At 42.7% G+C, this 26,828-nt stretch overlaps 1 protein-coding gene across 1 annotated transcript in view; it reads left to right on the top strand.

The window, feature by feature from the left end:
* TTL (tubulin tyrosine ligase) overlaps nucleotides 1-24,255 on the top strand; it is a 70,532-nt gene extending 46,277 nt beyond the window's left edge. Inside the window, exons 6-7 of the mRNA XM_069769217.1 lie at nucleotides 3,488-3,631; nucleotides 21,550-24,255. Coding sequence (XP_069625318.1) covers nucleotides 3,488-3,631; nucleotides 21,550-21,664 — 259 coding nt within the window. The 3' untranslated portion in view covers nucleotides 21,665-24,255. The remainder of the gene's footprint in view (nucleotides 1-3,487; nucleotides 3,632-21,549) is intronic.
* The last annotated feature ends 2,573 nt before the right edge of the window (nucleotides 24,256-26,828 follow it).

Here is a 26,828-nt window from a genome sequence, read left to right as displayed (position 1 = left end):
CTTGCCTTATGAATGGGGTTGGGACCATCAGTTGTGTTGTGCAGAAGTCTTGTGGATACACAGCTGATAGTCCTACTGAATAGATTGTTAGAATTTGTATTATGGCAAGAAAAAAGCAGCTAAGTAAAGAAAAACGAGTGGCCATCATTGTTAGGACTGGCGGAACGCACCAAGTTTAAGATGGAATAGTATTAGGTGCGTTCGCAGTCCGAGGTCCACCGTGCAGGTGAAAACCCTGCTGCTAGTAGAGACTGACGATATGGTGGTACAATGTGAATACACACATGGGTTAACTTCACCCTGTGTGAAGGAAGCGAACCCTGTTGCGTCACAGGGCCGCGGTACCGCACCAAGAGCGCAAGCAAGGAGTCTCAGAACTCAATCCCAAGACTCAGGATTTGAGTTCATAAAGACCTCATGCGCTCGACACCGCTACTAGGGTGTCAGAGAGACAGAAATAATAGCATTTAAGGAGCACGAGAGTGCGTGCGGTGCCGCACTGGCGAACGCCACTAACCACCCAGGCTTGGGTCAGGAAAGCGCACGGCGCCGCACTGGTGGTCACAGCAATTAGACGCTGTAATGTGTGTAATGTGCTGATGGCTTGGACGGGCGCTAGATAGCTTCCATCATTCGCGAACCGTCAACAACACTAGGAATGGGAATGATTTAGGAGCTTTCATCCATCGACATACATCCATCTACAAACACACATTATCAAGTCAATACTAGTGCATGGCCGTGCGGCCATGCGAGCCTTGAATAGTTGCAGCACGTTTAGGACCTTCAAAGAAGGACCAGTGGAGTTGCTGCAGTACCTGAGCATGTGACCCCAGATCTCCACTGAGACCTCTTGCCTTGGGCATGCTCAGAGTGCAAAGCAGGACTTAGTCCTAGCACCTACAAGGAGCTTCCAAGAAGGACCAATGACCTAGCTGCAGTATCTGATCATGTGACCCTCGATCTCCACTGAGAGATCTTACTCTGGGCATGCTCAGAACGTGAAAAGCAGGACTTAGTCCCAGAAGCGTCTGCTCGCCGCTGCCCAGCACTGACTTCAATGGCAGAAGCAGGAAATGCAGCAGTAACTCTTAGCACAGAGTCAGACTGAGCGAGACGCTGGGATCGACGTCTCCGCTGAGCAGGTTCCACTGCGGCAGGAGAAGAATGGGAGACCGCAGCGGTGATGGCCCGAGATTTCCCCTGTGCAGAGGCAGGAACTCGACCCCTAGCAATCATTACTTTAAGAAATGAAGGTCAGTCAGTCTGAAAAATTGGGAAAACTTTGAAAGTGTCCCCAAGTGCAGTGGCAAAAACCATCAAGCGCTACAAAGAAACTGGCTCACATGAGGACCGCTGTTATGGACCTGGTGGTTAGGAGCACCCGGCACGACCTGATAGTTAAACTCAACAGGACAAGCTCTGGGATGTGGGAGCTCTGCTGACCGCAACCCCTAATCCTATCACAACAACTAGAAATAGCCGTGGAGCGTTCCTGACACTCCCTAGACGCCTCTTCACAGCCTAAGAGCTAGCTAGCCCTAGAGAAAGAAAATAAAGCCTACCTTGCCTCAGAAAAATTCCCCAAAGGAAAAGGCAGCCCCCCACATATATTGACTGTGAGTAAAGATGAAAGTCACAAACGCAGAAATGAAACAGGTTTCAGCAAAGGGAGGCCAGACTTATTAAACAGACAGAGGATAGGAAAGGTATCTTTGCGGTCAGCACAAAAAACTACAAAAGACCACGCAGAGTGTGCAAAAAGACCTCCGCACCGACTAACGGTGCGGAGATGCCACTCTGCATCCCAGAGCTTCCAGCTAGCAAGACAAAATCATGATAGCCAACTGGAAAAGGAAACAATGAACAAATAATAACAAGCAGGAACTTAGCTTCTGCTGGAGTAGACAGGTCACCAGAAAGATCCAAGAGCGAACTGAACCAATGCAGGAACATTGACAGCTGGCATGGAGTAACGATCAGAGTGGAGTTAAATAGAGCAGCCAACCAAAGGATAAACCACGTCACCTGTGTAAGGAACCTCAGAAGCAGCAGCTCCACTCACAGCCACCAGAGGGAGTCCATGGATAGAACTCGCCGAAGTACCATTCACGACCACAGGAGGGAGTTCGACAACAGAATTCACAACAGACCGCCCCAGGAAAGGAAGACCAAGGGTCACCTCTGCTTCTGAGGATTAGTTTATCCGAGTCACCAGCCTCAGAAATCGCAGGTTAACAGCAGTTCAGATTAGAAACCAGGTCAATGCCACACAGAGTTCTAGCAGCAGACACATCTCTGCAACAACTGTTAAGAGGAGACTTTGTGCAGCAGGCCTTCATGGTAAAATAGCTGCTAGGAAACCACTGCTAAGGACAGGCAACAAGCAGAAGAGACTTGTTTTGGCTAAAGAACACAAGGAATGGACATTAGACCAGTGGAAATCTGTGCTTTGGTCTGATGAGTCCAAATTGGAGATCTTTGGTTCCAACCACCGTGTCTTTGTGCGACGCAGAAAAGGTGAACGGATGCACTCTACATGCCTGGTTCCCACCGTGAAGCATGGAGGAGGAGGTGTGATGGTGTGGGGGTGCTTTGCTGGTGACACTGTTGGGGATTTATTCAAAATTGAAGGCATACTGGACCAGCATGGCTACCACAGCATCTTGCAGCGGCATGCTATTCCATCCGGTTTGCGTTTAGTTGGACCATAATTTATTTTTCAACAGGACAATGACCCAAACACACCTCCAGGCTGTGTAAGGGCTATTTGACCAAGAAGGAGAGTGATGGGGTGCTACGCCAGATGAACTGGCCTCCACAGTCACCAGACCTGAACCCAATCGAGATGGTTTGGGGTGACCTGGACCCCCGAGTGAAGGCAAAAGGGCCAACAAGTGCTAAGCATCTCTGGGAACTCCTTCAAGATTGTTGGAAGACCATTCCCGGTGACTACCTCTTGAAGCTCATCAAGAGAATGGCAAGAGTGTGCAAAGCAGTCATCAAAGTAAAAGGTGGCTACTTTGAAGAACCTAGAATACAACACATAATTTCAGTTGTTTCACACTTTTTTGTTAAGTATATAGTTCCACATGTGTTAATTCATAGTTTTGATGCCTTCAGTGTGAATGTACAATTTTCATAGTCATGAAAATACAGAAATATCTTTAAATGTGAAGGTGTGTCCAAACTTTTGGTCTGTACTGTATGTAAATGCTACATGTTTGTTAACTTAGTATTTATAGCTGTAATGAACTTGGCATTTTCCGAAGTGTTACGTTTTTGCGTCATTTGTCTTGGTGTTTTTGTCATGTTCTTTCTAGGTAACACAAATACTGCAGCCTGGTGTGAGCTATAAGTAGGTGGGTTGTGAACACATTGCAAGCACTAAAAGGCTCACCTTTTCTATATTGTATATGTTACAATCTCCTTACAATGCTGGCTGACAATATTTATGTAATTCCTGTATAATTCTTATGCTATTTAGGATCTGTCTGACTTGTATAGAACCTGCAATCAGTACGAAGCATTTACCCTACCAGAGTTTCCAGCTCTTTGGCTTTGACTTCATGGTTGATGAAGATTTGAATGTCTGGTTACTTGAAGTCAACGGGGCCCCTGCCTGTGCACAGTAAGTTTATCATAATACAGTTCTGCGCATGGAAAATTTAGATTATAAAACCCTATGGGTGTGATTTAATGCAGCAAATGCCTTAGAGTTTGCAACATAGTAAAAAAAGGGTATATTTCTTTCTAGTTAACATATACTAGTGTTCATTGGTTTTCCCACAATGCAACATCTTTGTGTGGCTTCCCAAACTCTGACCTAGTCTGCATTCAATGCATTTTGCAACTTTAAATAGTCACTGTCATTTGCCAAACATTGCTGAAAACAGTGACTGTCAAATTAAGAAACATTTGTAATATATAAATCTGCCTCTTTCTCCACTTATGAGCCACTTATTGCCCACCTCCTGCACTCTCCATCTGCTCAGAAAAAACACTTAAATTAATCTTGGTCAAAGTGTGAGCAGATTGTGGGATGCAATGACGGACAGGAGGCAGAGCAAGGGTTAACCGATTTATTAACAAAGGGATTACTCCTCACAGGGAGGAAATGTGTATTCAGGGTTTTAAACAGGGGGAAAAAACCCGGTATAAAAAACCCAGTATAAGGGCAGGTTAAAGTAATAATAGAAATAGTTACAGCAACTGTTCATGAGAGGTTAAACTTATCAGTCTGAAGGCTTCTTAGCTGCAGAGACCTAAGGTGCACTGGTGGCACCTACGCAAACGGTGCGTGACGATCCCAGGGTAGTCCTGAAGAAGTTGTAGATCCAGTTCCTAACGCTGGAGACAAGTCCTCACTGTCTCAAGCGGGGTCCTGCATCTGGATTCTCCGTGGGGGGTGAGGAATAGTCTGTGATGCTGCCTGTTGTGAATTCTGTGGCTGAGTTCACTTCTGTGGTCACAAGTGGTATTGCAGTCTCTGGGCTTCCTCCCTCAGGTGTTTTGGTGAGCTCGTTGGCTGCCTTGCTATTTAGCTCCACCTGAGTCTGTCTTCCTTGCTCCTTGTCAATGTTCCAGTGTTGGATCTGAGCTACTGCATCTTTCCTTGGGCCTGCTGCTCTGCTAGATAAGTGCTTCTAGTTTGTTTTCTGTTTTTTCTGTCCAGCTTGCTATTAACTTTTGCTGGAAGCTCTGAGAAGCAAAGGGGTGCACCGCCGTGCTGTTAGTTCGGCACGGTGGGTCTTTTTGCCCCTTTGCGTGGTTTTCGTTTTAGGGTTTTTTGTAGACTGCATAGTTCTCTTTGCTATCCTCGCTCTGTCTAGAATATCGGGCCTCACTTTGCTGAATCTATTTCATTCCTACGTTTGTCTTTTCATCTTGCTAACAGTCATTATATGTGGGGGGCTGCCTATTCCTTTGGGGTATTTCTCTGAGGTAAGTCAGGCTTGTATTTCTATCTTCAGGCTAGTCAGCTCCTCAGGCAGTGCCGAGTTGCATAGGTAGTGATAGGCGCAATCCACTGCTGCTTATAGTTGTGTGAGGATAGATCAGGTACTGCAGTCTACAGAGATTCCACGTCTCAGAGCTCGTCCTATTGTTTTTGGTTATTGCCAGATCTCTGTATGTGCGCTGATTACTGCACGCTGTGTTGCCTGATTGCCAGCCATAACAGTACAAGGAACCACACCAATGATTCCCAATAGAGGGAAAAAAGAAATCCTGACATCATTTTTTTTTCTTAGCTCTGTCTTCAGTCTTTTTTTTCCCCTAGACATTAGAGTGCTTCAGGACACAGCTGTGGACATGGATATTCAGGATCTGTGCTCCTCAATGGATAATCTCGTTGTAAATGTACAAAAGATTCAAGATACTATTGATCAGAAATCGATGCTAGAACCAAGAATTCCGATTCCTGATTTGTTTTTTGGTGACAGAACTAAGTTCCTGAGCTTCAGAAATAATTGTAAGCTATTTTTGGCCTTGAAACCTCATTCTTCTGGTAATCCTATTCAACAGGTTTTGATTATTATTTCTTTTTTGCGCGGCGACCCACAGGACTGGGCGTTTTCTCTTGCACCAGGAGATTCTGCATTGAGTAATGTTGATGCATTTTTCCAGGCGCTGGGATTGCTTTACGATGAGCCTAATTCAGTGGATCAGGCTGAGAAAAATCTGCTGGCTTTATGCCAGGGTCAGGATGATGTAGAAGTATATTGTCAGAAATTTAGAAAGTGGTCAGTACTCACTCTGTGGAATGAATCTGCACTAGCGGCTTTGTTCAGAAAGGGTCTCTCTGAAGCTCTTAAGGATGTAATGGTGGGATTTCCTATGCCTGCTGGTTTGAATGAGTCTATGTCCTTGGCCATTCAGATCGGTCGTCGCTTGCGCGAGCGTAAATCTGTGCACCATCTGGCGGTATTGTCTGAGAGTAAACCTGAGCCTATGCAGTGCGACAGGACTATGACTAAAGTAGAACGGCAAGAACACAGACGTCTGAACAGACTGTGTTTCTATTGTGGTGATTCTACTCATGCTATTTCTAATTGTCCTAAACGCACTAGGCGGTTCGATAGCTCTGCCGTTATTGGTACTGTACAGTCCAAATTCCTTTTGTCCATTACCTTAATGTGCTCTTTGTCATCGTATTCTGTCATGGCGTTTGTGGATTCAGGCGCTGCCCTGAATCTGATGGATTTGGATTATGCTAAACGTTGTGGATTTTTCTTGGAGCCTTTGCGGTGTCCTATTCCGTTGAGAGGAATTGATGCTACACCTTTGGCCAAGAATAAGCCTCAGTACTGGGCCCAGCTGACCATGTGCATGGCTCCTGCACATCAGGAAGTTATTCGCTTTCTGGTACTGCATAATTTGCATGATGTGGTCGTGTTGGGGTTGCCATGGCTACAAACCCATAATCCAGTATTGGATTGGAACTCTATGTCGGTAACCAGCTGGGGTTGTCAGGGAGTACATGGTGATGTTCCATTTTTGTCTATTTCGTCATCCATTCCTTCTGACATCCCAGAGTTCTTGTCGGACTTTCAGGATGTATTTGAAGAGTCCAAGTCTGATGCCCTACCTCCGCATAGGAATTGTGATTGTGCTATCGATTTGATTCCTGGTAGTAAATTCCCTAAGGGTCGTTTATTTAATTTGTCCGTACCTGAACACACCGCTATGCGCAGTTATGTGAAGGAGTCCCTGGAGAAGGGACATATTCGCCCATCGTCGTCACCATTGGGAGCAGGGTTCTTTTTTGTAGCCAAGAAGGATGGTTCGCTAAGACCGTGTATTGATTACCGCCTTCTTAATAAGATCACTGTTAAGTTTCAGTATCCCTTGCCATTGATTTCTGACTTGTTTGCTCGGATTAAGGGGGCTAGTTGGTTCACCAAGATAGATCTTCGTGGTGCGTATAATCTGGTGAGAATCAGGCAGGGAGATGAATGGAAAACGGCATTTAATACGCCCGAGGGTCATTTTGAGTATCTGGTGATGCCGTTCGGACTTGCCAATGCTCCATCTGTTTTTCAGTCTTTTATGCATGACATTTTCCGTGAGTATCTGGATAAATTCTTGATTGTTTACTTGGATGACATTTTGATCTTCTCAGATGATTGGGAGTCTCATGTGAAGCAAGTCAGAATGGTTTTCCAGGTACTGCGTGCTAATTCCTTGTTCGTGAAGGGATCAAAGTGTCTCTTCGGTGTGCAGAAAGTTTCATTTTTGGGGTTCATCTTTTCCCCTTCTACTATCGAGATGGATCCGGTTAAGGTTCAGGCCATCCAGGATTGGACTCAGCCGACATCTCTAAAAAGTCTGCAGAAATTCCTGGGCTTTGCTAATTTTTATCGTCGCTTCATCTGTAATTTTTCTAGCATTGCCAGACCATTGACCGATTTGACCAAGAAGGGTGCTGATTTGGTTAATTGGTCTTCTGCTGCCGTGGAAGCTTTTCAGGAGTTGAAGCGTCGTTTTTGCTGTGCCCCTGTGTTGTGTCAACCTGATGTTTCTCTTCCGTTCCAGGTCGAGGTTGATGCTTCTGAGATTGGTGCAGGGGCGGTTTTGTCACAGAGAGGTTCTGGTTGCTCAGTGTTCAAACCATGTGCTTTCTTTTCCAGGAAATTTTCTGCTGCTGAGCGTAATTATGATGTGGGCAACCGAGAGTTGCTGGCCATGAAGTGGGCATTCGAGGAGTGGCGTCATTGGCTTGAGGGTGCTAAGCATCGCGTGGTGGTTTTGACTGATCATAAGAACCTTACTTATCTTGAGTCTGCCAAGCGCTTGAATCCTAGACAGGCCCGTTGGTCGTTATTTTTTGCTCGTTTTGATTTTGTGATTTCATACCTTCCGGGCTCTAAAAATGTGAAGGCGGATGCTCTGTCTAGGAGTTTTGTGCCCGACTCTCCGGGGTTATCTGAGCCGGCGAGTATCCTCAAGGAAGGAGTCATTGTGTCTGCCATCTCCCCTGATTTGCGGAGAGTGTTGCAGAAATTTCAGGCTAATAAACCTGATCGTTGTCCGGCCGAGAAACTGTTCGTCCCTGATAGGTGGACTAGTAAAGTTATCTCTGAACTTCATTGTTCGGTGCTGGCCGGTCATCCAGGAATCTTTGGTACCAGGGAGTTGGTTGCTAGATCCTTCTGGTGGCCATCTCTGTCACGGGATGTGCGTGCTTTTGTGCAGTCCTGTGGAATTTGTGCTAGGGCTAAGCCCTGCTGTTCACGTGCCAGTGGGTTGCTTTTGCCCTTGCCGGTCCCGAAGAGGCCTTGGACACATATTTCGATGGATTTCATTTCTGACCTTCCCGTTTCTCAAAAAATGTCGGTCATTTGGGTGGTCTGTGATCGCTTTTCTAAAATGGTCCATCTGGTGCCCTTGGTTAAATTGCCTTCCTCCTCTGATTTGGTGCCTTTGTTCTTCCAGCATGTGGTTCGTTTACATGGCATTCCTGAGAATATTGTTTCTGACAGAGGTTCCCAGTTTGTCTCGAGGTTCTGGCGAGCCTTTTGTGGTAGGATGGGCATTGACCTATCTTTCTCCTCGGCCTTCCATCCTCAGACTAATGGCCAGACCGAACGAACCAATCAGACCTTGGAAACATATCTGAGATGTTTTGTTTCCGCTGACCAGGATGATTGGGTGTCATTTTTGCCGTTGGCTGAGTTCGCCCTTAATAATCGGGCCAGCTCGGCTACCTTGGTCTCTCCATTTTTCTGCAATTCTGGGTTCCATCCTCGTTTCTCTTCAGGACAGGTTGAGTCTTCGGACTGTCCTGGTGTGGATTCTGTGGTGGACAGGTTGCAGCAGATCTGGACTCAGGTGGTGGACAATTTGACCTTGTCCCAGGAGAAGGCTCAGCTTTTCGCTAATCGCAGACGCCGTGTGGGACCCCGACTTCGTGTTGGGGATCTGGTTTGGTTATCTTCTCGTCATATTCCTATGAAGGTTTCCTCTCCTAAATTTAAACCTCGTTTTATTGGTCCGTATAGGATTTCTGAGATTCTCAATCCGGTGTCTTTTCGTCTGACCCTCCCAGACTCCTTTTCCATACATAATGTATTCCATAGGTCGTTGTTGAGGAGATACGTGGCACCTATGGTTCCATCTGTGGAGCCTCCTGCCCCTGTTTTGGTGGAGGGGGAATTGGAGTATATTGTGGAGAAGATTTTGGATTCTCGTGTCTCTAGACGGAAACTCCAGTATCTGGTCAAATGGAAGGGTTATGCTCAGGAAGATAATTCCTGGGTTTTTGCCTCTGATGTCCATGCCCCAGATCTTGTTCGTGCCTTTCATGTGGCTCATCCTGGTCGGCCTGGGGGTTCTGGTGAGGGTTCGGTGACCCCTCCTCAAGGGGGGGGGTACTGTTGTGAATTCTGTGGCTGAGTTCACTTCTGTGGTCACAAGTGGTATTGCAGTCTCTGGGCTTCCTCCCTCAGGTGTTTTGGTGAGCTCGTTGGCTGCCTTGCTATTTAGCTCCACCTGAGTCTGTCTTCCTTGCTCCTTGTCAATGTTCCAGTGTTGGATCTGAGCTACTGCATCTTTCCTTGGGCCTGCTGCTCTGCTAGATAAGTGCTTCTAGTTTGTTTTCTGTTTTTTCTGTCCAGCTTGCTATTAACTTTTGCTGGAAGCTCTGAGAAGCAAAGGGGTGCACCGCCGTGCTGTTAGTTCGGCACGGTGGGTCTTTTTGCCCCTTTGCGTGGTTTTCGTTTTAGGGTTTTTTGTAGACTGCATAGTTCTCTTTGCTATCCTCGCTCTGTCTAGAATATCGGGCCTCACTTTGCTGAATCTATTTCATTCCTACGTTTGTCTTTTCATCTTGCTAACAGTCATTATATGTGGGGGGCTGCCTATTCCTTTGGGGTATTTCTCTGAGGTAAGTCAGGCTTGTATTTCTATCTTCAGGCTAGTCAGCTCCTCAGGCAGTGCCGAGTTGCATAGGTAGTGATAGGCGCAATCCACTGCTGCTTATAGTTGTGTGAGGATAGATCAGGTACTGCAGTCTACAGAGATTCCACATCTCAGAGCTCGTCCTATTGTTTTTGGTTATTGCCAGATCTCTGTATGTGCGCTGATTACTGCACGCTGTGTTGCCTGATTGCCAGCCATAACAGCTGCCCGCATGTGGTTCAGCTTGGCAGAACACTATGGATGAGGTAGGACACAGTTCTATGCAAGTCACCCTGTCTGTCTCAGGCGGCACATTAGCAGCAAAAAGCCAGCGGGCACAATTCAGGTCTCTGCTCCAAGTCACTGTATTTGACAGTCGGGGGTCTATAGTGCCGGCCTGCGCTATCACGTTGCTCGTATGATTGAGAACCAAACTTCCCCTGCTGCGCACGCTGTCTTCCCGCTAAGTCTCCCCCCTTTCTTCCCACACACAGCGCCTTTTATCCCTGACATAGCCCCTGTTGAACAGTGCAAAGGTCGGTCTAGGTCAGAAAGCTTTTTCCCAGGCAACAATGGTGACAGCCCCGACAGTTCCGAAACCGGTGCAAGTAAGGTACCTCATCTTCTTACAAAAGCAAAACATATTGCCAGGACCAATTTTGGTTAAGGCAAAACTGACGTGTCAGGTTACGTAGCCTATTAAATATAAGAAGAGGGGAGGAGTGAAGCGCACTCGGCACAGTAGGTCATTAGGCAGATTGAGTTGCCTCTTTCAGCAAATATATTACAATTTGTTCTGGATTCACAGCCACTGAGATCAGGACAGCTGAGTAATATTTTCCTTGCTGCTGCCTCAGTCTGTGCGCTACAAAAATGAAGCGCAGAAATACCTGTGTGTACTATGTATGGGACACATAGCTGCTAATCTCCACACACTTGCTCAGTGTTAACCGAAAATTAAAGATGGAGCCTGCAGAAGGGACAAATGGTCAAAAATGCAGGATACAAGTGAGGTGCCCTTTAACCACTTAGTGACCAGACCAATTTTTTTTAAATTCTGAGGTGTCGCTTTATGCAGTAATAACTCTGGGATGATTCAACATATTCCTTTTTTTTTTTGTGACACAGACTTTATGATAATGATAAATTTAGGTTATGTTTTGCGTTTATTTTTAAAAATATATCTGAAATTTGACAAATTAAAAAATAAAATCTGCAATTTTCAAACTTTGAATGATTTCCGTTTATACTTATGTATAAGTCGACCCGAGTATAAGCCGAGGCCCCTAATTTTGCCACGAAAAACTGGGAAAACTTATTGACTCCTTGTCCTTGTATGCATATCTCCCTGTCCTTGTATGCATGGCTCTCCATCCTTGTATGCATGGCTCCCCGCTCCGTCCTTTTATGCATGGCTTCCCATCCCCTTCCTTGTATGCATGGCTTCCGGTCCTTGTATGCATGGCTCCCCGTCCTTGTATGCATGGCTGCCCATCCCCTTCCTTGTATGCATGGCTCCCTGTCTCTGTCCTTGTATGCATGGCTCCCTGTCTCTGTCCTTGTATGCATGGCTCCTTGTTCCCTTCCTTGTATGCATGGCTCCTTCCCGTCCCTGTCCTATGTCCAATTTACCTATCCTGCGCGCACTCGCTGCAGCTCTTCCGGCCGAACGGTCACATGCTCATTAAGGTAATGAATATTCACTCCACGCCTATAGGAGTGGAGAGAGGTGAATATTCATTACCTTAATGAGCGGGCACCCGTGCTAGCCCTGCTGCTGCTGGAAGCCGGCAGCTGAGGCTGTAACTGTGCAGCTATAAGAGAAATGAATATTCATTTCTCTTTAGCAGGGCAGAGGCTTTAGCCGCAGCCACCGGCTCCTGCCCTGTGACCCGCTGTTCCACCGCTCCCTCTCCTCCGCCGTCTTTGTGGGACAATGACCCAAGGATGGTTTGCACGTTAATGACCAGGCCAATTTTTACAATTCTGACCACTGTCCCTTTATGAGGTTATAACTCTGGAACGCTTCAACGGATCCCAGTGATTCTGACAATGTTTTCTTATGACATATCTTACTTTATGGTAGTGGTAAAATTTCTTTGATATGACTTGCGTTTATTTGTGAAAAAAATGGGAAGTTGGCGAAAGTTTTGAAAATTTCGCAATTTTCCAACTTTGAATTTTTATGCCCTTAAATCACACAGATATATCACACAAAATACTTAATAACTAACATTTCCCACATGTCTACTTCACATCAGCACAACTTTGGAACCAACTTTTTTTTGGTTAGGGAGTTATAAGGGTTAAAAGTTGACCAGCGATTTCTTATTTTTACACCACCATTTTTTTTTTTTAGGGACCACATCACATTTGAAGTCATTTTGAGGGATCTATATGATAGAAAATACCCAAAAGTTACACCATTCTAAAAACTGCACCCCTGAAGGTGTTCAAAACCACATTCAAGAAGTTTATTAACCCTTCAGGTGCTTCACAGGAATTTTTGGAATGTTTAAAAAAAAATTAACATTTAACTTTTTTTCTTAAAAAATTTACTTCAGATCCAATTTGTTTTGTTTTACCAAGGGTAATAGGAGAAATTCGACCACAAAAGTTGTTGTACAATTTGTCCTGAGCAAGCTGATACCCCATATATGCAGGAAAACCACTGTTTAGGTGCACGGCAGAGCTCGGAAGGGAAGGAGCGCCATTTGACTTTTCAATGCAAAATTGGCTGGAATTGAGATCGAACGCCATGTTGCGTTTGGAGTGCCACTGATGTGCCTAAACAGTGGAAATCCCCCACAAGTCACAGCATTTTGGAAACTAGACCCCCCAAGGAACTTATCTAGATGTGTGATGAGCACTTTGAACCCCCAAGGGCTTCACAGAAGTTTATAATGTAAAGCCATAAAAAAAAATCCTATTTATTTCCACAAACATGATCTTTTCGCCTCCAATATTTTATTTTTCCAAGGGTAACAGAAGAAATTGGACCCCAAAAGTTGTTGTACAATTTGATTTGTCCTGAGTATGCTGATACCCCATATATGGGGGGTAAACCACTGTTTGGGCACATGGCAGAGCTCGGAAGGGAAGGAGCGCCGTTTGACTTTTCAATGCAAAATTGGCTGGAATTGAGATCAGACGCCATGTCACGTTTGGAGAGCCCCTGATGTGCCTAAACAGTAGAAACCCCCCAATTTTAACCCCTAACCCTAATCCCGACACTAACCATAACCTTAATTCCAATCCTAACTCTAATCCCAATCGTAACCCTAACTTTTGCCCTAAACCTAACTTTAACCCCAACCCTAACCACAACCCCAACCCTAATGGAAAATCTTAAATACATCCATTTTTTTATTTTATTATTGTTCCCAACTAAGGGGGGTGATAAAGTGGGGTTTGATTTACTATCTATAGTGGGTTTTTATTTTTGGTAGCTATTACACACTATTTATTTATAGTTTTTGCATCATCACATTTTGAGACCTATAATTTTTCCATATTTTGGCCCACAGAGTCATGTGAGGTCTTGTTTTTTGTTGGATGAGTTGACGTTTTTATTGGTACCATTTTCGGGCGCATGACGTTTTTTGATCACTTTTTATTTCGATTTTTGAGAGGCAGAATTGATAAAGCAGTTTTATTTCGGTCAGTATGATGACAGCGATACCTCATTTATATCATTTTTTTATGTTTTGCCGCTTTTTTACAATAAAAACCTATTGTATATAAAAAAAACAATTTTGCATGGCTTTATTGTGAGCGCTATAACTTTTTTTATTTTTCTAGTGATGGAGCTATATGGCGGCTTGTGCTTTGCGGGATAAGATGACATTTTCAGCGGTACCACGTTTATTTATATCCATCTTTTTGATCGCGTGTTATTCCACTTTTCGTTCGGCAGTATGATGATAAAGCATTGTTTTTTTTTGGCTTTTTATGGTGTTCACTAAAGGGGTTAACTAGTGGGACAGCTTTATAGGTCGGGTCGGTACAGATGCGGCGATACCAAATATGTATACTTTTATTGTTTAGATTTTTTTTAATGATGGAATAAATATTGATTTTTTTATTATTACTTTTTTAATATATTTTTACAATTATTTAAAAAAAAAATATTTCATTCTTTTACACTGTGTCCCACTATGGGACACTCATTTTGTGCTGGCTGATCACTTCTATAGCATGCAGATCTGCATGATATAGAAGCTGTCAACGCTGCAGCTTCTGTACACTGACACTGAGAGACTTCCTAACATGCACTGTGCATGACAGGAAGTCTCTCAGCTCTGGAGACCCGGATGTCATCATGACAACATCAGGTCTCCATGGCAGCGATCGGGACCCAGTGGCGTGCTGCCGGATGGCAGAAAGGGGTTAAGGAAGCTTACAAAGTGTATTTTTATAGGGACCTTCAGTTTTGAAGTGAATTTGCTGTTCTTGTATATTGGAAACCCCCAAAAATTATACTATTTTAAAAACTGCACCCCTCAAGGTTTTCAAAATTGCTTTCAGGTAGTTTATGAACCCTTCAGGTGATTTTGAGGAATTAATGCAAAGTGGCATAACAGGAATGAAAAAGGGTTTTTTTTTACCACCTAAATGTTGAGAACTTTACAAGCCAATATAGCCAACAGACTCTAAGGCCATCATTTGGCCTTAAACTGCCATGGCAAACATCAGGACCACATGATCAAGATCTCAGGGTGTTGATGGGGTTAAAGAGGAAGCTTCTGCATTCTGTTAACCATTTATTTGCACATCAAAATTGTGCACATAAAAACTAAGAGCCCATCATACAAACAAAAGATGTCATACAGCTCTAGCACGAGAGAAATTAAAAGTTATAGGTTTAAGAAAATGGTGAAACAAAACCGCTATTGTTTTTTTTTTTTTCAAGGTTTCGAATTTTTGAGAACGTATGCCATATAATAAAAAAAAGTACACATTTTGGTATTATCATTATTATTATTTATTATTATTATTATTATAGCGCCATTTATTCCATGGCGCTTTACATTGCAAAATCCTGTAATGTTTACTGCACACAATGTATTTTTTTATTTTTTTTAAGTTCCTTGTTTTTAAGTGCACTATTTAATAAAGTGAATCGTATTTTTCAAAACTACAAGTCGTGGCTCAAAAAAACAAGTCCTCGTATGCCACTGTTCATAAGGGGGAAAAATGGTGTTGAAGAAGTGCAACAAAAAAGTGTAACAATTGTCTCAGATGAGATGAAGACTAGGTTGTCTCTGAAAATTGCTGTTTTACAGCAGCTTGTAAAGTTAAATACACTAACAGCTGAGCTGTCTATATAGCCATGTATGTCATAGGAAGTTGAATAAAATGCTACCTTCATATCTGCAATCTAATCCCTTATTCCAGAGAAACCTTCTTTTTTTTTTTTCTCATATGTAAGTGAACTGTTAAGATCTATAGGCCAGACATAAGCTCTAGAGAAATTCTCATGGGGATTTTCTTTAACTATAATTATTTAACCCCTTTCAGACATTGGGGGTAATAGTATGCCAATATAAGACACCCTCCCTTTGATGTGGGCTCCAGTGCTGAAATTCTGTCAAATTCTGACAATGGCATTCAACTTGCGTTTCCCTGTCACGTGATCGCGGGTCAGCGATGGGTTGGCATGACAACCAGAGTTCTCCAGCAGACCTCAATGGTCGTTGCTGCCGGTTTGCAAGTGTGTATCTCTGCTACATACAGACGATCTGATCATCACTTATATGTAGCAGAGCCGATCGGACAAGTGCAGCTTCTAGTCTCCCATGGAGACTATTGAAGCATGCAAAAAAGTAAAAAAAATTTTTTAAAAGTTATGGCACTGGGAAGAAGGGGAGCAAAAAATGAAAATGCAAAACCAATAATACCTCTGGTTGTTAAGGGGTTACAAAGTGCTGCTGTCAATGGCATCCATCTAGGTGGTTAACAAGGCGAGATAGACTACCTCTTTGACTCCCTTGGTACCCCGTGAACACAAATCATGTGGTCCTGATGGCAATCCAAGGTTAAGTAATGGCCTTGCCATCTGCCAGGTATAGTGGCCTGTTAGCAATACTTTAGTGTAAACCATTAACTAATAATGCACAGTGGAATGGAAAAGTGAAATATTAACTAATATGAAGCACCTGCCAGGTTAAATTGCCTGACAGCAGTCTTGAATACTTTTCAGTTTTTAAAATGGTATTACTTTGGGGGGTTTTGCAATATATAGACTCCTCCAATATGGCTTAAAAAAAAATTAAGGTCCCAGAATTCGAGACTGTGAATAGAGTTAATTTTCTGTTTCTCCTGAAGTTCTGTCCTTGGTGAGCCAGGGGGAAAGAATATAAAGGTATGAGAGCATATGACGTTTTCCTTTTTTTTTTTTTTTTCCTTAAGCGGATTCCTCCTAAAATTATTAGAAAAAGTGCTTAAATAATGGCAAAACCAATGAGCGAGCATAGTGATGTCAAAACTACTTGCTGTGCATAGTCATGGCTGAAACTGTTAGCACCCTTGAATTTGTTCCAGAAAATTATTGGAATTACACATGTTGATTTCCCTTGTGTGTATTGGTACAGCACAAAAAGGTGGGGAAAAAAAAGCAAATATGACATTAATTTCACTCACACCAAAAATGCAGCAGACAAAATTATTGGCACCTTTCCAAAATTGTTGGCACCTTTCCAAAATTGTGAGTAAACATTTTGTTTCAAGACTCACCTGTGGCAGGTAATATATATGGCAATTTGAAAAACACACCTGAAACCACATAAGGCCGGTTTCACACGTCAGTGGCTCCGGTACGTGAGGTGACAGTTTCCTCACGTACCGGAGCCACTGACACACGTAGACGCATTAAAATCAATGCATCTGTGCAGATGTCATTGATTTTTTGTGGACCGTGTCTCCGTGTGCCAAACACTTAGACATGTCAGTGTTCGTGGGAGCGCACGTATTGCACGGACCCATTAAAGTCAATGGGTCCGTGTAAAACCCGTACCGCACATGGACGTTGTCCGTGTGCAGTCCGTGTGCCGTGCAGGAGACAGCGCTCCAGTAAGCGCTGTCCCCCCCACTGGTGCTGAAGCCGCGATTCATATCTTCTGTGCAGCAGCGTTTGCTGCAGAGAAGATATGAATAATCCTTTTTTTTTTTTTTTTTAAGTTTCTCGTGTATAAAATAAAGGTCCATGTCCCCTCCCCCAGTGGGCACACGGGCGGCACATGTGTGCCACACTGATGTGCCACAGAAACGCACCGGCACACGGACACAGATAATTCCGGTACCGATTTTTCCGGTACCGGAATTATCTGGACGTGTGAGACTGCCCTAAGAAGGGAAAAGTTGTCTCAATCTTTGCATTGTGTGCCTGTGTATGCCACACTAAGCATGTAGTGCAGCGAAGAAAACTGGAAAGGGAAAAAAGAGCAAATAGTGTCTTATCAGGGATAAAATTATTAAAGCAAACCTGTCAGCAGGATTGTGATCGGTAAACTACAGATACTGTCAGGTTGATACTGACTAAAATGATAGGCGCTTTATGTGGTGCTCTGCATCCTTATGGGCTTATGACAGGTCACTGATCCTTCAATGACCTGCCCCCTTTGTTACATACTGCATAGAAAATTGTGTGGGGGGGGGGAAATTAACATTCATCAGGCAAGCGCTGGTGGCTGTAGCATGAAACAGTGGATAATATGCATGTATTGATTTATGATTTAGTCATATAGTTTTGTGGGGAGGAGAAAAAAAATTATAATCAAAATGGCAACGGTGCCTGCGCAGTAGCGTTTGTCAGCGATCCAATAGGTGCTACTTTTCTTGATGGAGCCAATTTTTTTTTTCTCTAGCAAAATGGTGGCAGTGCCTGCAACAGATGTTACTTTTCAGGCATGGCCATTTTGATTTTTGATTTTTTTTTTCCAACAAAACTGTATGACAGTCCTAAGGCTATGTGTACACGCTGCAGATTACTCTGCAGATTTTTCCAGACTAATTTTGGTAAATCCGCAGGTAATCCGCACTGCGGATTTCCTGCGGAGTTACCGTGGATTTACCGTGGTGGTTTTTTTGCGTTTTTTGTGTGGATTTCACCTGCGGTTTTACACCTGCGGATTCCTATTATGGAGCAGGTGTAAACCGTTGCAGAATCTGCACAAAGAATTGACATGCTGCGGAATAAGCAACGCTATGTTTCCGCGCCTTTTTTCCTCAGCATGTACACTGCGGATTTTGTTTTCCATAGGTTTACTTGGTACTGTATACGAATGGAAAACTGCTGTGAATCTGCAGCGGCCAATCCGCTGCGGATCCGCAGCAAAATCCGCAGCGTGTGCACATACCCTCAATCAGTATATGCATATTATCCTCTGTATCATACTACAGCATCAGCCAATTCTTTGTCTCCTAGTTTATTAAAGCAACACTCTGCTCCTAAATCGTGGTTATCCACCACTGTTTTTTTCAAATGTGGAGGCACTAGATGCAATGTGTGCACATATGCTTTCGATAAAACAAAAATTATTCAGTCTTTTTGTTGTTTTTCTCATTTTTTAATTGTGACACACAATATGTCGTGTATTGCATCTGTTGCCTCCAATGTAAAATTCAATATATTAGCTGCACTATACGCCAAATTAAAAAAGGATAGTGGAACATTTAAAAAATATTCAAAGCAAAAATGCAGCCTATTCTGGTGCTTCCAAGCATTTTTCAATATTCCCCAAGGGGACATCACACATTTTGTCTTTTATGGTTTTGAGAGAATTTACAATCCCATTCCTGGTGGTAACAAACAAAAATTGTTCACCACACGTGAAGCATTCTGGATTCTAAAACTTGACACAAAGTATCCTAAAGGCATGAATTCAAGAAACAATTTATTTTATATTTATTAATAATTTTTTTGTGTCATTTCAGTGTTCCACTCTGTCACATCTTGTGCATTTGTATTCTAATCATTTGTTTTTTTTATTGTTTTTTTTATTCTATTTTATACCTTGTCCATTTGTTTTAGTATAGCCTATGAGTAAGGGTGCTTCTAACACACCAGAAACGCATCAGGTGTTTCCAATGTTTTTAACATGGCTTGACTTGCCGGAATAAAGGTTTTTGTGATTTTTACTCTACGGGTTTGAGTGCCGAATCTTTTCCTCTTCCTTATGAATTTGCTGTTCTCACCAGCGGAATGACCACCCACCTGTTTTTCTGATTCGACTTAGCCCAGTGTGGTTTCATTCTCGGATTACATCGAAAGCTCCCAGACCTCTTTTCCTAATATTCACTGCACTCCACGCCCGTGAGAGGAGCAAGCATTGAATATTAATTTCTCTTTAATAGCGGGCTGCTTCCTGCAAATTTGTGAGAAAAACAGACGAGTACAATCCGATAAAAAAAATCAGATTGCACTCTGACCAATGTTATTCAATGGGTTGCATCTCATCTGCGATTTTTTTTCTCAGCTGAAATCGGACTGAGAAAAAAATCGTATCTCGGATGAGACTCGCCAATGCAAGTCAATTGGTGCGAGAAAAAAATCGCACGGCATACGGACCATCCGTATTTCGTCCATTTTTTACAGATACCTTGCCATTCTGTGGCATAGAACAATGTAAATGGTCCTGTAAATGATTGTAGAAAAATAGTAGCAAAGAAAAAAAGCGTATTGATACGCATGTCATACGGATGCTATGTGAGAAAAATCGCATTGTACTCGCATGACACTCGCATGGCACTCGTCCATTTTTTTCGGTCCAGATTACGGACTGTTTTTTTTCTCGCAAATGGGTATGAGCCCTAATGGAATGAATATTCACTGACCTCCCCTCCCATAGGCAAGTGAATATTCATTGATCTTTAATAGCGGGCACAGGAGCAGCAGTCGCCAGCTTCCTGCAGCTGCCAGATGATCACGTGTGATTGCTGTTAAAGAGAATGAATATTCACTGCTCTCAGTAAATAAGCATTCGCTTTAGTAGCAGACACACGTGATCGTCTGGCGGCTGCGGCTAACACTGTGCCCGTTATTAAAGATCAGTGAATATTCATTGCTCCACATGCCTATAGTCCCGCCATGGGGAGCAGTAAGTATTCCGGCAGCTGTCCTCTGCTTGTAGGCAGCGCATGACGTCACCACCATGCGCTGCTTACAAGCATAAACCAGCTGCTGGCATCGGAACAGGAAGCTGCAATGTAGCGCAGTAAGGTACGGTAAGTAGAATGGTTTGTTTAGTTTTTTCACTGTTTTTATGATGGGGGGCCATACATACCAGAATAGGGATGAGGGGAACTATGCCTACCAGGGTGGGGAATGAGGGCGACCATGCCTACTAGGGTGGGGAATGAGGGGGACCATGCCTACCAGGGTGGGGAATGACGGGACCATGCCTACCAGAGTGGGGAATGACGGGACCATGCCTACCAGGGTGGGGATGGGGAATGAGGGGCCCCTGCATATATAATCAGGATAAGGGATATTTAGAGAATTGACCACCTTTTTTGCTTCAATTTTTTTTTCTTATTTCATCCTCTCAAACCTAGGTGCATCTTATGGTCCGATGCATCTTCTAGTCCGAAAAATACAGTACTAAATTTTCTGAAAAAATTTCAAGGGTGCAAACACTTTCAGCCATGACTATATGTATAGTCAGAAAAAAATCCTCCAGATAAGCATAATTAGTCGTAACGCAATTGTATGCACATAAAACCCAAAATAAATCTAATGTAGAGCAAAATCACTGACTGAGCAATTGGAAAAGGAGAACCTGAGTCAAAACTACCCAAAAATATTTACATTTTTATTCGAATACAAAAAGACACATAAATGCGGCAGAACACATTAAAATGATAAAGTGAATGAGTAAATGGCGTATGCAGTAACCAGAATACCCGAAGAAAATGCTGGCCGGGTTGCACTAAGATGTAAAAAAAGACACTCATCTAAAAACTCATGTTAGTAGCCTGCTTCAAAATATTTGATAAGCAAAGCTCCGTTCAGTGGGATAAAGTGTCCAAGTAAAGAAGCAACAGAGGTTGATGGCAAATACATTGATACAAAAACTTTGCCCAGAGACCAACCACAAGAGGTAAGTATCATAAGGGCAATCGTGGGAATGACTATGAGGAAAGTTAATGCAACTACAAACATCAGAAAATTCAGGTTCAAACAGATGAGTGTAATCAAAGGAAAAGAAATGTTGTCCCTTTGAACGGAGCTATGCTTATCACATATTTTGAAGCAGGCTACTAACATGAGTATTTAGATGAATGTCTTTTTACCCTGCATTTATTTTACATCTTTGTGCAACCCGGCCAGCATTTTTTTTTTCTTCGGGTATTCTGGTTACTGCATACGCCATTTACTCATTCACTTAAACATTTTAATGTGTTCTGTCGTATTTATGTGTCTTTTTGTAGTCAAATAAAAATTTTAATATTTTTTGGTAGTTTTGAACTCAGGTTTTCCTTTTTCCAATTTATATGTATATTCAGCCTTTTTGAGCTTCTTTTATCACTTCTGGTTTCAAAAGAAGTGACTGGTCATTCTTCTGGCAACTAACCTTTTACTCTAACATTAAGGAATGTAGTGGAGAACACAAGTATTTGTAATTTCTATATATTTTTTTCTATTTCTAGGAAGCTTTATGCAGAACTTTGCCAAGGCATTGTGGATCTAGCCATCTCCATGGTCTTTCCTCTCAGTGACACTGTGCAGAAGCAGACCCAGGACAATGCCTTCATCAAACTCTGAAGACTGCCTTACTATATACGCACAAGCACTGCTGCCTCATACTGTATATTACTGTTTGATATCCAAATCAATGATTTTGCTCACTTTCATACCAATTACAATAATTGGTAATTGCACTGGATAGAATGAAAGTACAGAAAATGAGGTAAAATGAACTTAGGCCTCTTTCACACTTCAGTCTTTTTGTTTCCATCAAATTCCGTCGTTTTGTGAAAAAATGTTGCTGCTGGAACAGTTTTTTTCTCATAGACTTGTATTAGCGATGGATTGTGACGGATGGCCTTTCGTTTCATCCGTCGTTTGACGGATCGGTCATAAATTCTTTGTTCGTCAGCTGGAGACAACGGACATAGTAACTTTTTTGTGAATGTCGGACAGCGACGGATTCCGTTTTTTTAAACTGAGCATGCCTGGAAGAATTTCTGTTCCTTTACTTTAACCCATTTTTCCATTCTTTCTCTCTCTCTCTTTTCCTTTAAATTCCGGCAGCAGCTGCTTCGACGGATCTGTCAAAAAACGGATCTAGTCCATCAGTTTTTTACAATCTGCACAGGATCCGTCTTTTCCACACTTTGATAGATTGTGACTGATTCTAAGAAACTGATGTGTGAAAGAGGCCTTAAAGATGCTTTTATGATTCTGGGCACATGCATTGTTTTTTTTATATATTTACTTATAACTTATTAATTTTTATTTAAGGAAACCCTCCCATAAAACTTTTCATTGCCTAAACTTGTAGAACTGTATATTTAGTGTAGTGTAATTGCATTCTGATGCTCCATAGACTTACATTTTAAAAGCGGCTTCCATGTCATACACGGATGCTAGTGTGATCAAGCGAGTCAAAATTGAAGTCACGTGACTCTGAAAAGAACTGGAGTGATGCTGGAGACCAGGTTAGATGGCATTTGGGGAGTATAGTACCGCATTTACACCATACTACATACAGTGGGGAAAATAAGTATTTGATACAATCTAATTTTCCCACACTTCAACTGTGAGAGACAGAATCTTTAAAAAAAAATCCAGAAAATCACACTGTATGATTTTTACATAATTTGCATTTTAGTGCAAGAAATTAGTATTTGATACAATATAAAACGAGAACTTTAATATTTGGTACGGAAACCTTTTGTTGCAATTGCAGAGGTCACACGTTTCCTGTTTTTGACCAAGTTTGCACACTCTGCAGCAGCGATTTTGACCCGCTCCTCAATAAAGATCTTCATCAGATCTTGCAGGTTTCGGGGCAAAATTGAATTTAATTTTCTTCCACAGATTTTCTGTTGGGTTCAGTTCTGGAGACTGGCTAGGCCACTCTAGGACCTTTTTAAAATGCTTCTTGTGGAGCCATGCCTTAGTTTCCTGGCTGTGTGTTTCGGGTCATTGTCATGCTGGAAAACCCAGCGGCGACTCATCTTCAGTTCTTATATCTTGCTATACATGACCCTATCCATCCTCCCTTCAATACGGTGCAGTCGCCCTGTCCCCTTTACAGAAAAGCACCCTTCAAGTATAATGTTTCCCCCACCATGCTTCACGGTTGGGACGTTTTTCTATGGTTTGTACTCGTCCTTCCTCAAAACACGACCACATGACTTTCTCCCATGCCTCCTTTGGGTCATCCAGATTGACAAACTTCAAACGGGTCTGGACATGTTCTGGGATGAGCAGGGGGACCTTTCATGCCCTGCAGGATTTGAATCCCATGACGGTGTAGTGTTACTAATTGTAATGTTTGAGACTGTGGCTTCAACTGTCATTGACCAGGTTCTCCCGTGTAGTTCTGGACTGATTCCTGTCCTTTCTCAGAATTATCCTTACCCCATGAGGGAGATCTTGCATGAAGCCCCAGATTGAGGAAGCGTGAAAGTCATCTTGTTTCTTCAATTTTCTAATAATTGTGTCAGCAGTTGTTGCCTTCTCACCAAGCTACTTGCCTGTTGTCTTGTAGCCCATCCCAGCTTTGTGCAGGTCTACAATTTTGTTCCTGGTGTCTTTAGACAGCTCTTTGTCTTTGTTCTTGGCCATTGTAGAGAGGTTGGAGTGTGGTTGATTGCGTGGACACGTGTCTTTTTACGTAGGTAACAGTTTCCAATAGGTGCAATTAATACAGGTAATGATTGCAGAGTAGGAGGGCTTTTTAACTAACAGGTCTGTGAGAGCCAAAACTTTTGCTGGTTGGGAGGTGATCAAATACTTCTTTCATGCAGTAAAATGCAATTTAATCATTTAAAAACCATGCAATATGATTTTCTGGATTTTATTTTTAGATCCTCACTCACTCTCACACTCACTCTCACAGTTCAAGTGTAACTCCGATAAAAATTATAGACCTCTCCATTCTTTGTAGGTGGGAAAACTTGAATATTCGGCAATGTATCAAATGCTTATTTTTTTTTCATTGTACACATTTAAACAGGTCTAAGCAATACATGTTTTGTGGAAGCTCTTCTTTAAGCGCTAATGAAGGATAAAAATTTAGTCAGAGCTCGAGTTTTTCTTTGTTTTTTATTATGGATGTTTAGCGCTTAAATGCTTGTCAATACATTTATACCAACTTATATGGAATAAAGGCCTTAAGAAAGCAATTTGTATCTGATGTCTGAATTCTGTAGGGACTATGGGTTCAAATAGGGGCTTTTCTTAAAGGGGTTGTTCACATTTTATGAACAATTTATTTTCTTAAATGCATGCAATTTGTGCTAAAAACACTTGGAATTTGGCTTTCATAAAAATTTTGCAATGTTTGCTTCCTATAGCTGCTGTATTACTGTCTTTTTGCTGGTGGACGAATGAGTTAACTCAGTCGGCCACGTTATCTTAATTTTAAGAGATGTGTTGAGGTCATAATTTGGTGGCACTTACTCCAATATAGGTATGACTGATTCTTCTCCTGCTCTTGTTAGTTTAGCTTTCCTCACAGACTACACAGCTGTCCAGTCCAAAAAATGGCTACTGGTGGAGGAACATGTGACAAGACCTGTTCATCTGCCTCGTCCAATTAAAAACCTCACATAATATTGAACAGATGATCAGTCTTCTTATCAGTGGGACCTTGGCACCGCAGTCCAACACTGATGGGGTGGATGCTTAGTATTATATTTGCACATGGATAAGGTACCAGTCACACTGTTCCTGAACATTAGCCCGGCTATGAGATTAGGTGGGCTGCCCAGCTTGCCACAAGTACCAAAACTCAACTACACTACAGAGCCTGACTGCAAGTTACAAAGATGGAGAAATACACTGGGTATTATTTGATATTTTGGCAAAAATATGCAAGCTCACAATTCACATCATGGGCCTTCATGGTCTTGTTCTTGTGAGTCCTTACACTGAGAATTAATGCAATTCACTGAACGAGACATCAAATCCACAACATTATGGAAAAAAATATATGCTAACCATCTATTGAAAAGTAGACATGTATATGGAGAATATAGAAAGTGAGCCACAATGGAATCAGTGATGCTCATGCAGAGGCGGATTTATTAATTTATACACCTTAGGCTAAAGCACACAATTCTGCCCCCGGCTTACACCCCCCCCCCCCCCCCCCCAAAGTAAAAGTTCTTTATAGATGTCTTGATTCAAAAGTTGTCACGCCCGCTTAAACTAATTTCACCATCACGTGTCTTTATCAAACTGAAGTTTTCCGGAGAGCAGAAAGCTTTCCATCACACTCTTAGGCCGGCGTCACACTCGGCGTAAGACAATACGGTCCGTATTTTACGGCCGTAATACCGCCGTAATACACAGAAATGTTCCCAAAATAGTGATCCGTATCTCCTCCGTAGGCAGGGTGTGGCAGCATATTTTGCGCATGGCATCCTCCCTATGTAATCCGTATGGCATCCGTACTGCGATATTTTCTTGCAGGCTTGCAAAACCGACATCTAATGGATTTATGGGCTCAAATGTTCGTTAAAACAAATATACAGTATATATATATATATACACACTGTATTTATATTTCATTCAGCGCGAGATATGTGAAAAGCCGATAATTCAATTGCCGGCTTTTTCTTTCTCCTTCACAAACCCGACATGATATGAGACCTGGTTTACATACAGTAAACCAGCTCATATCCCCATTTTTCTTGCATATTCCACACTACTAATGTTAGTAGTGTGTATGTGCAAAGTTTGTGCGCTCTAGCTATTAAATTTAAGGGTTAAATGGCAGAAAAAATTGGCGTGGGCTCCCGCGCAATTTTCTCCGCCAGAGTAGTAAAGCCAGTGACTGACGGCAGATATTAATAGCCTGGAGAGGGTCCATGGTTATTGGCCCCCCTGGCTAAAAACATCTGCCCCCAGCCACCCCAGAAAAGGCACATCTGGAAGATGCGCCTATTCTGGCACTTGGCCACTCTCTTCCCATTCCCGTGTAGTGGTGGGATATGGGGTAATGAAGGGTTAATGTCACCTTGCTATTGTAAGGTGACATTAAACCAGATTAATAATGGAGAGGCGTCCATTATGACACCTATCCATTATTAATCCAATAGTAGTAAAGGGTTAAAAAAAACACAAGCACATTATTAAAAAGTATTTTAATGAAATAAACACAAAGGTTGTTGTAATATTTTATTGTACTCTCAATCCACCTGAAGACCCTCGCTCTGTAACAAAGAAAAATAATAAACCAACAATATACATACTGTCACGCCCTACAGACGTGTCTATCGGGTGGACCCACTGGACCGCAAATACAGCGGTTACTGATACCAGGAAGGGAGAACCAGACCAGGAAAGCAGGTTCAAACGCTTTATTGTACAGTAATACAAACACTAGGGGAGACACCCCAAAGGAAGGCCACAGGGCCACAACACCAGAAAACCTCTAAGGAGACCAAGGCTTGGAGTGACCCCTATACAGGGATTCCCCCTAGACCACCAATAGAGGGTCCGATGAGGCAGACACCTGTGTTAAACCGACCTAGGAGGTAGGAAGAAATGAATAAACAAAACAGGGCTGGATGTGGAACTTGGAAGCAGGAAGAAGACTGCAGGGAACCACACAGGATACTGGACTCAGGATGCTGTGGAGACCAGACTCGATCCTAGGGAAAAAAGGAACACAGAGTAAGACAGGCAAATTGGACTGATAAGCCTAGCAGGATAAGACCTGAAGCAGCAACTTCAGGATAATAGAAGTTGC

The sequence above is a fragment of the Ranitomeya imitator genome, chromosome 5 (genome assembly GCF_032444005.1).
Source record: "Ranitomeya imitator isolate aRanImi1 chromosome 5, aRanImi1.pri, whole genome shotgun sequence".
NCBI lineage: Eukaryota > Metazoa > Chordata > Amphibia > Anura > Dendrobatidae > Ranitomeya > Ranitomeya imitator.
The sequence above is the reverse complement of the archived record's forward strand: the minus strand, read 5'-3'. Positions and strand labels throughout refer to the sequence as shown.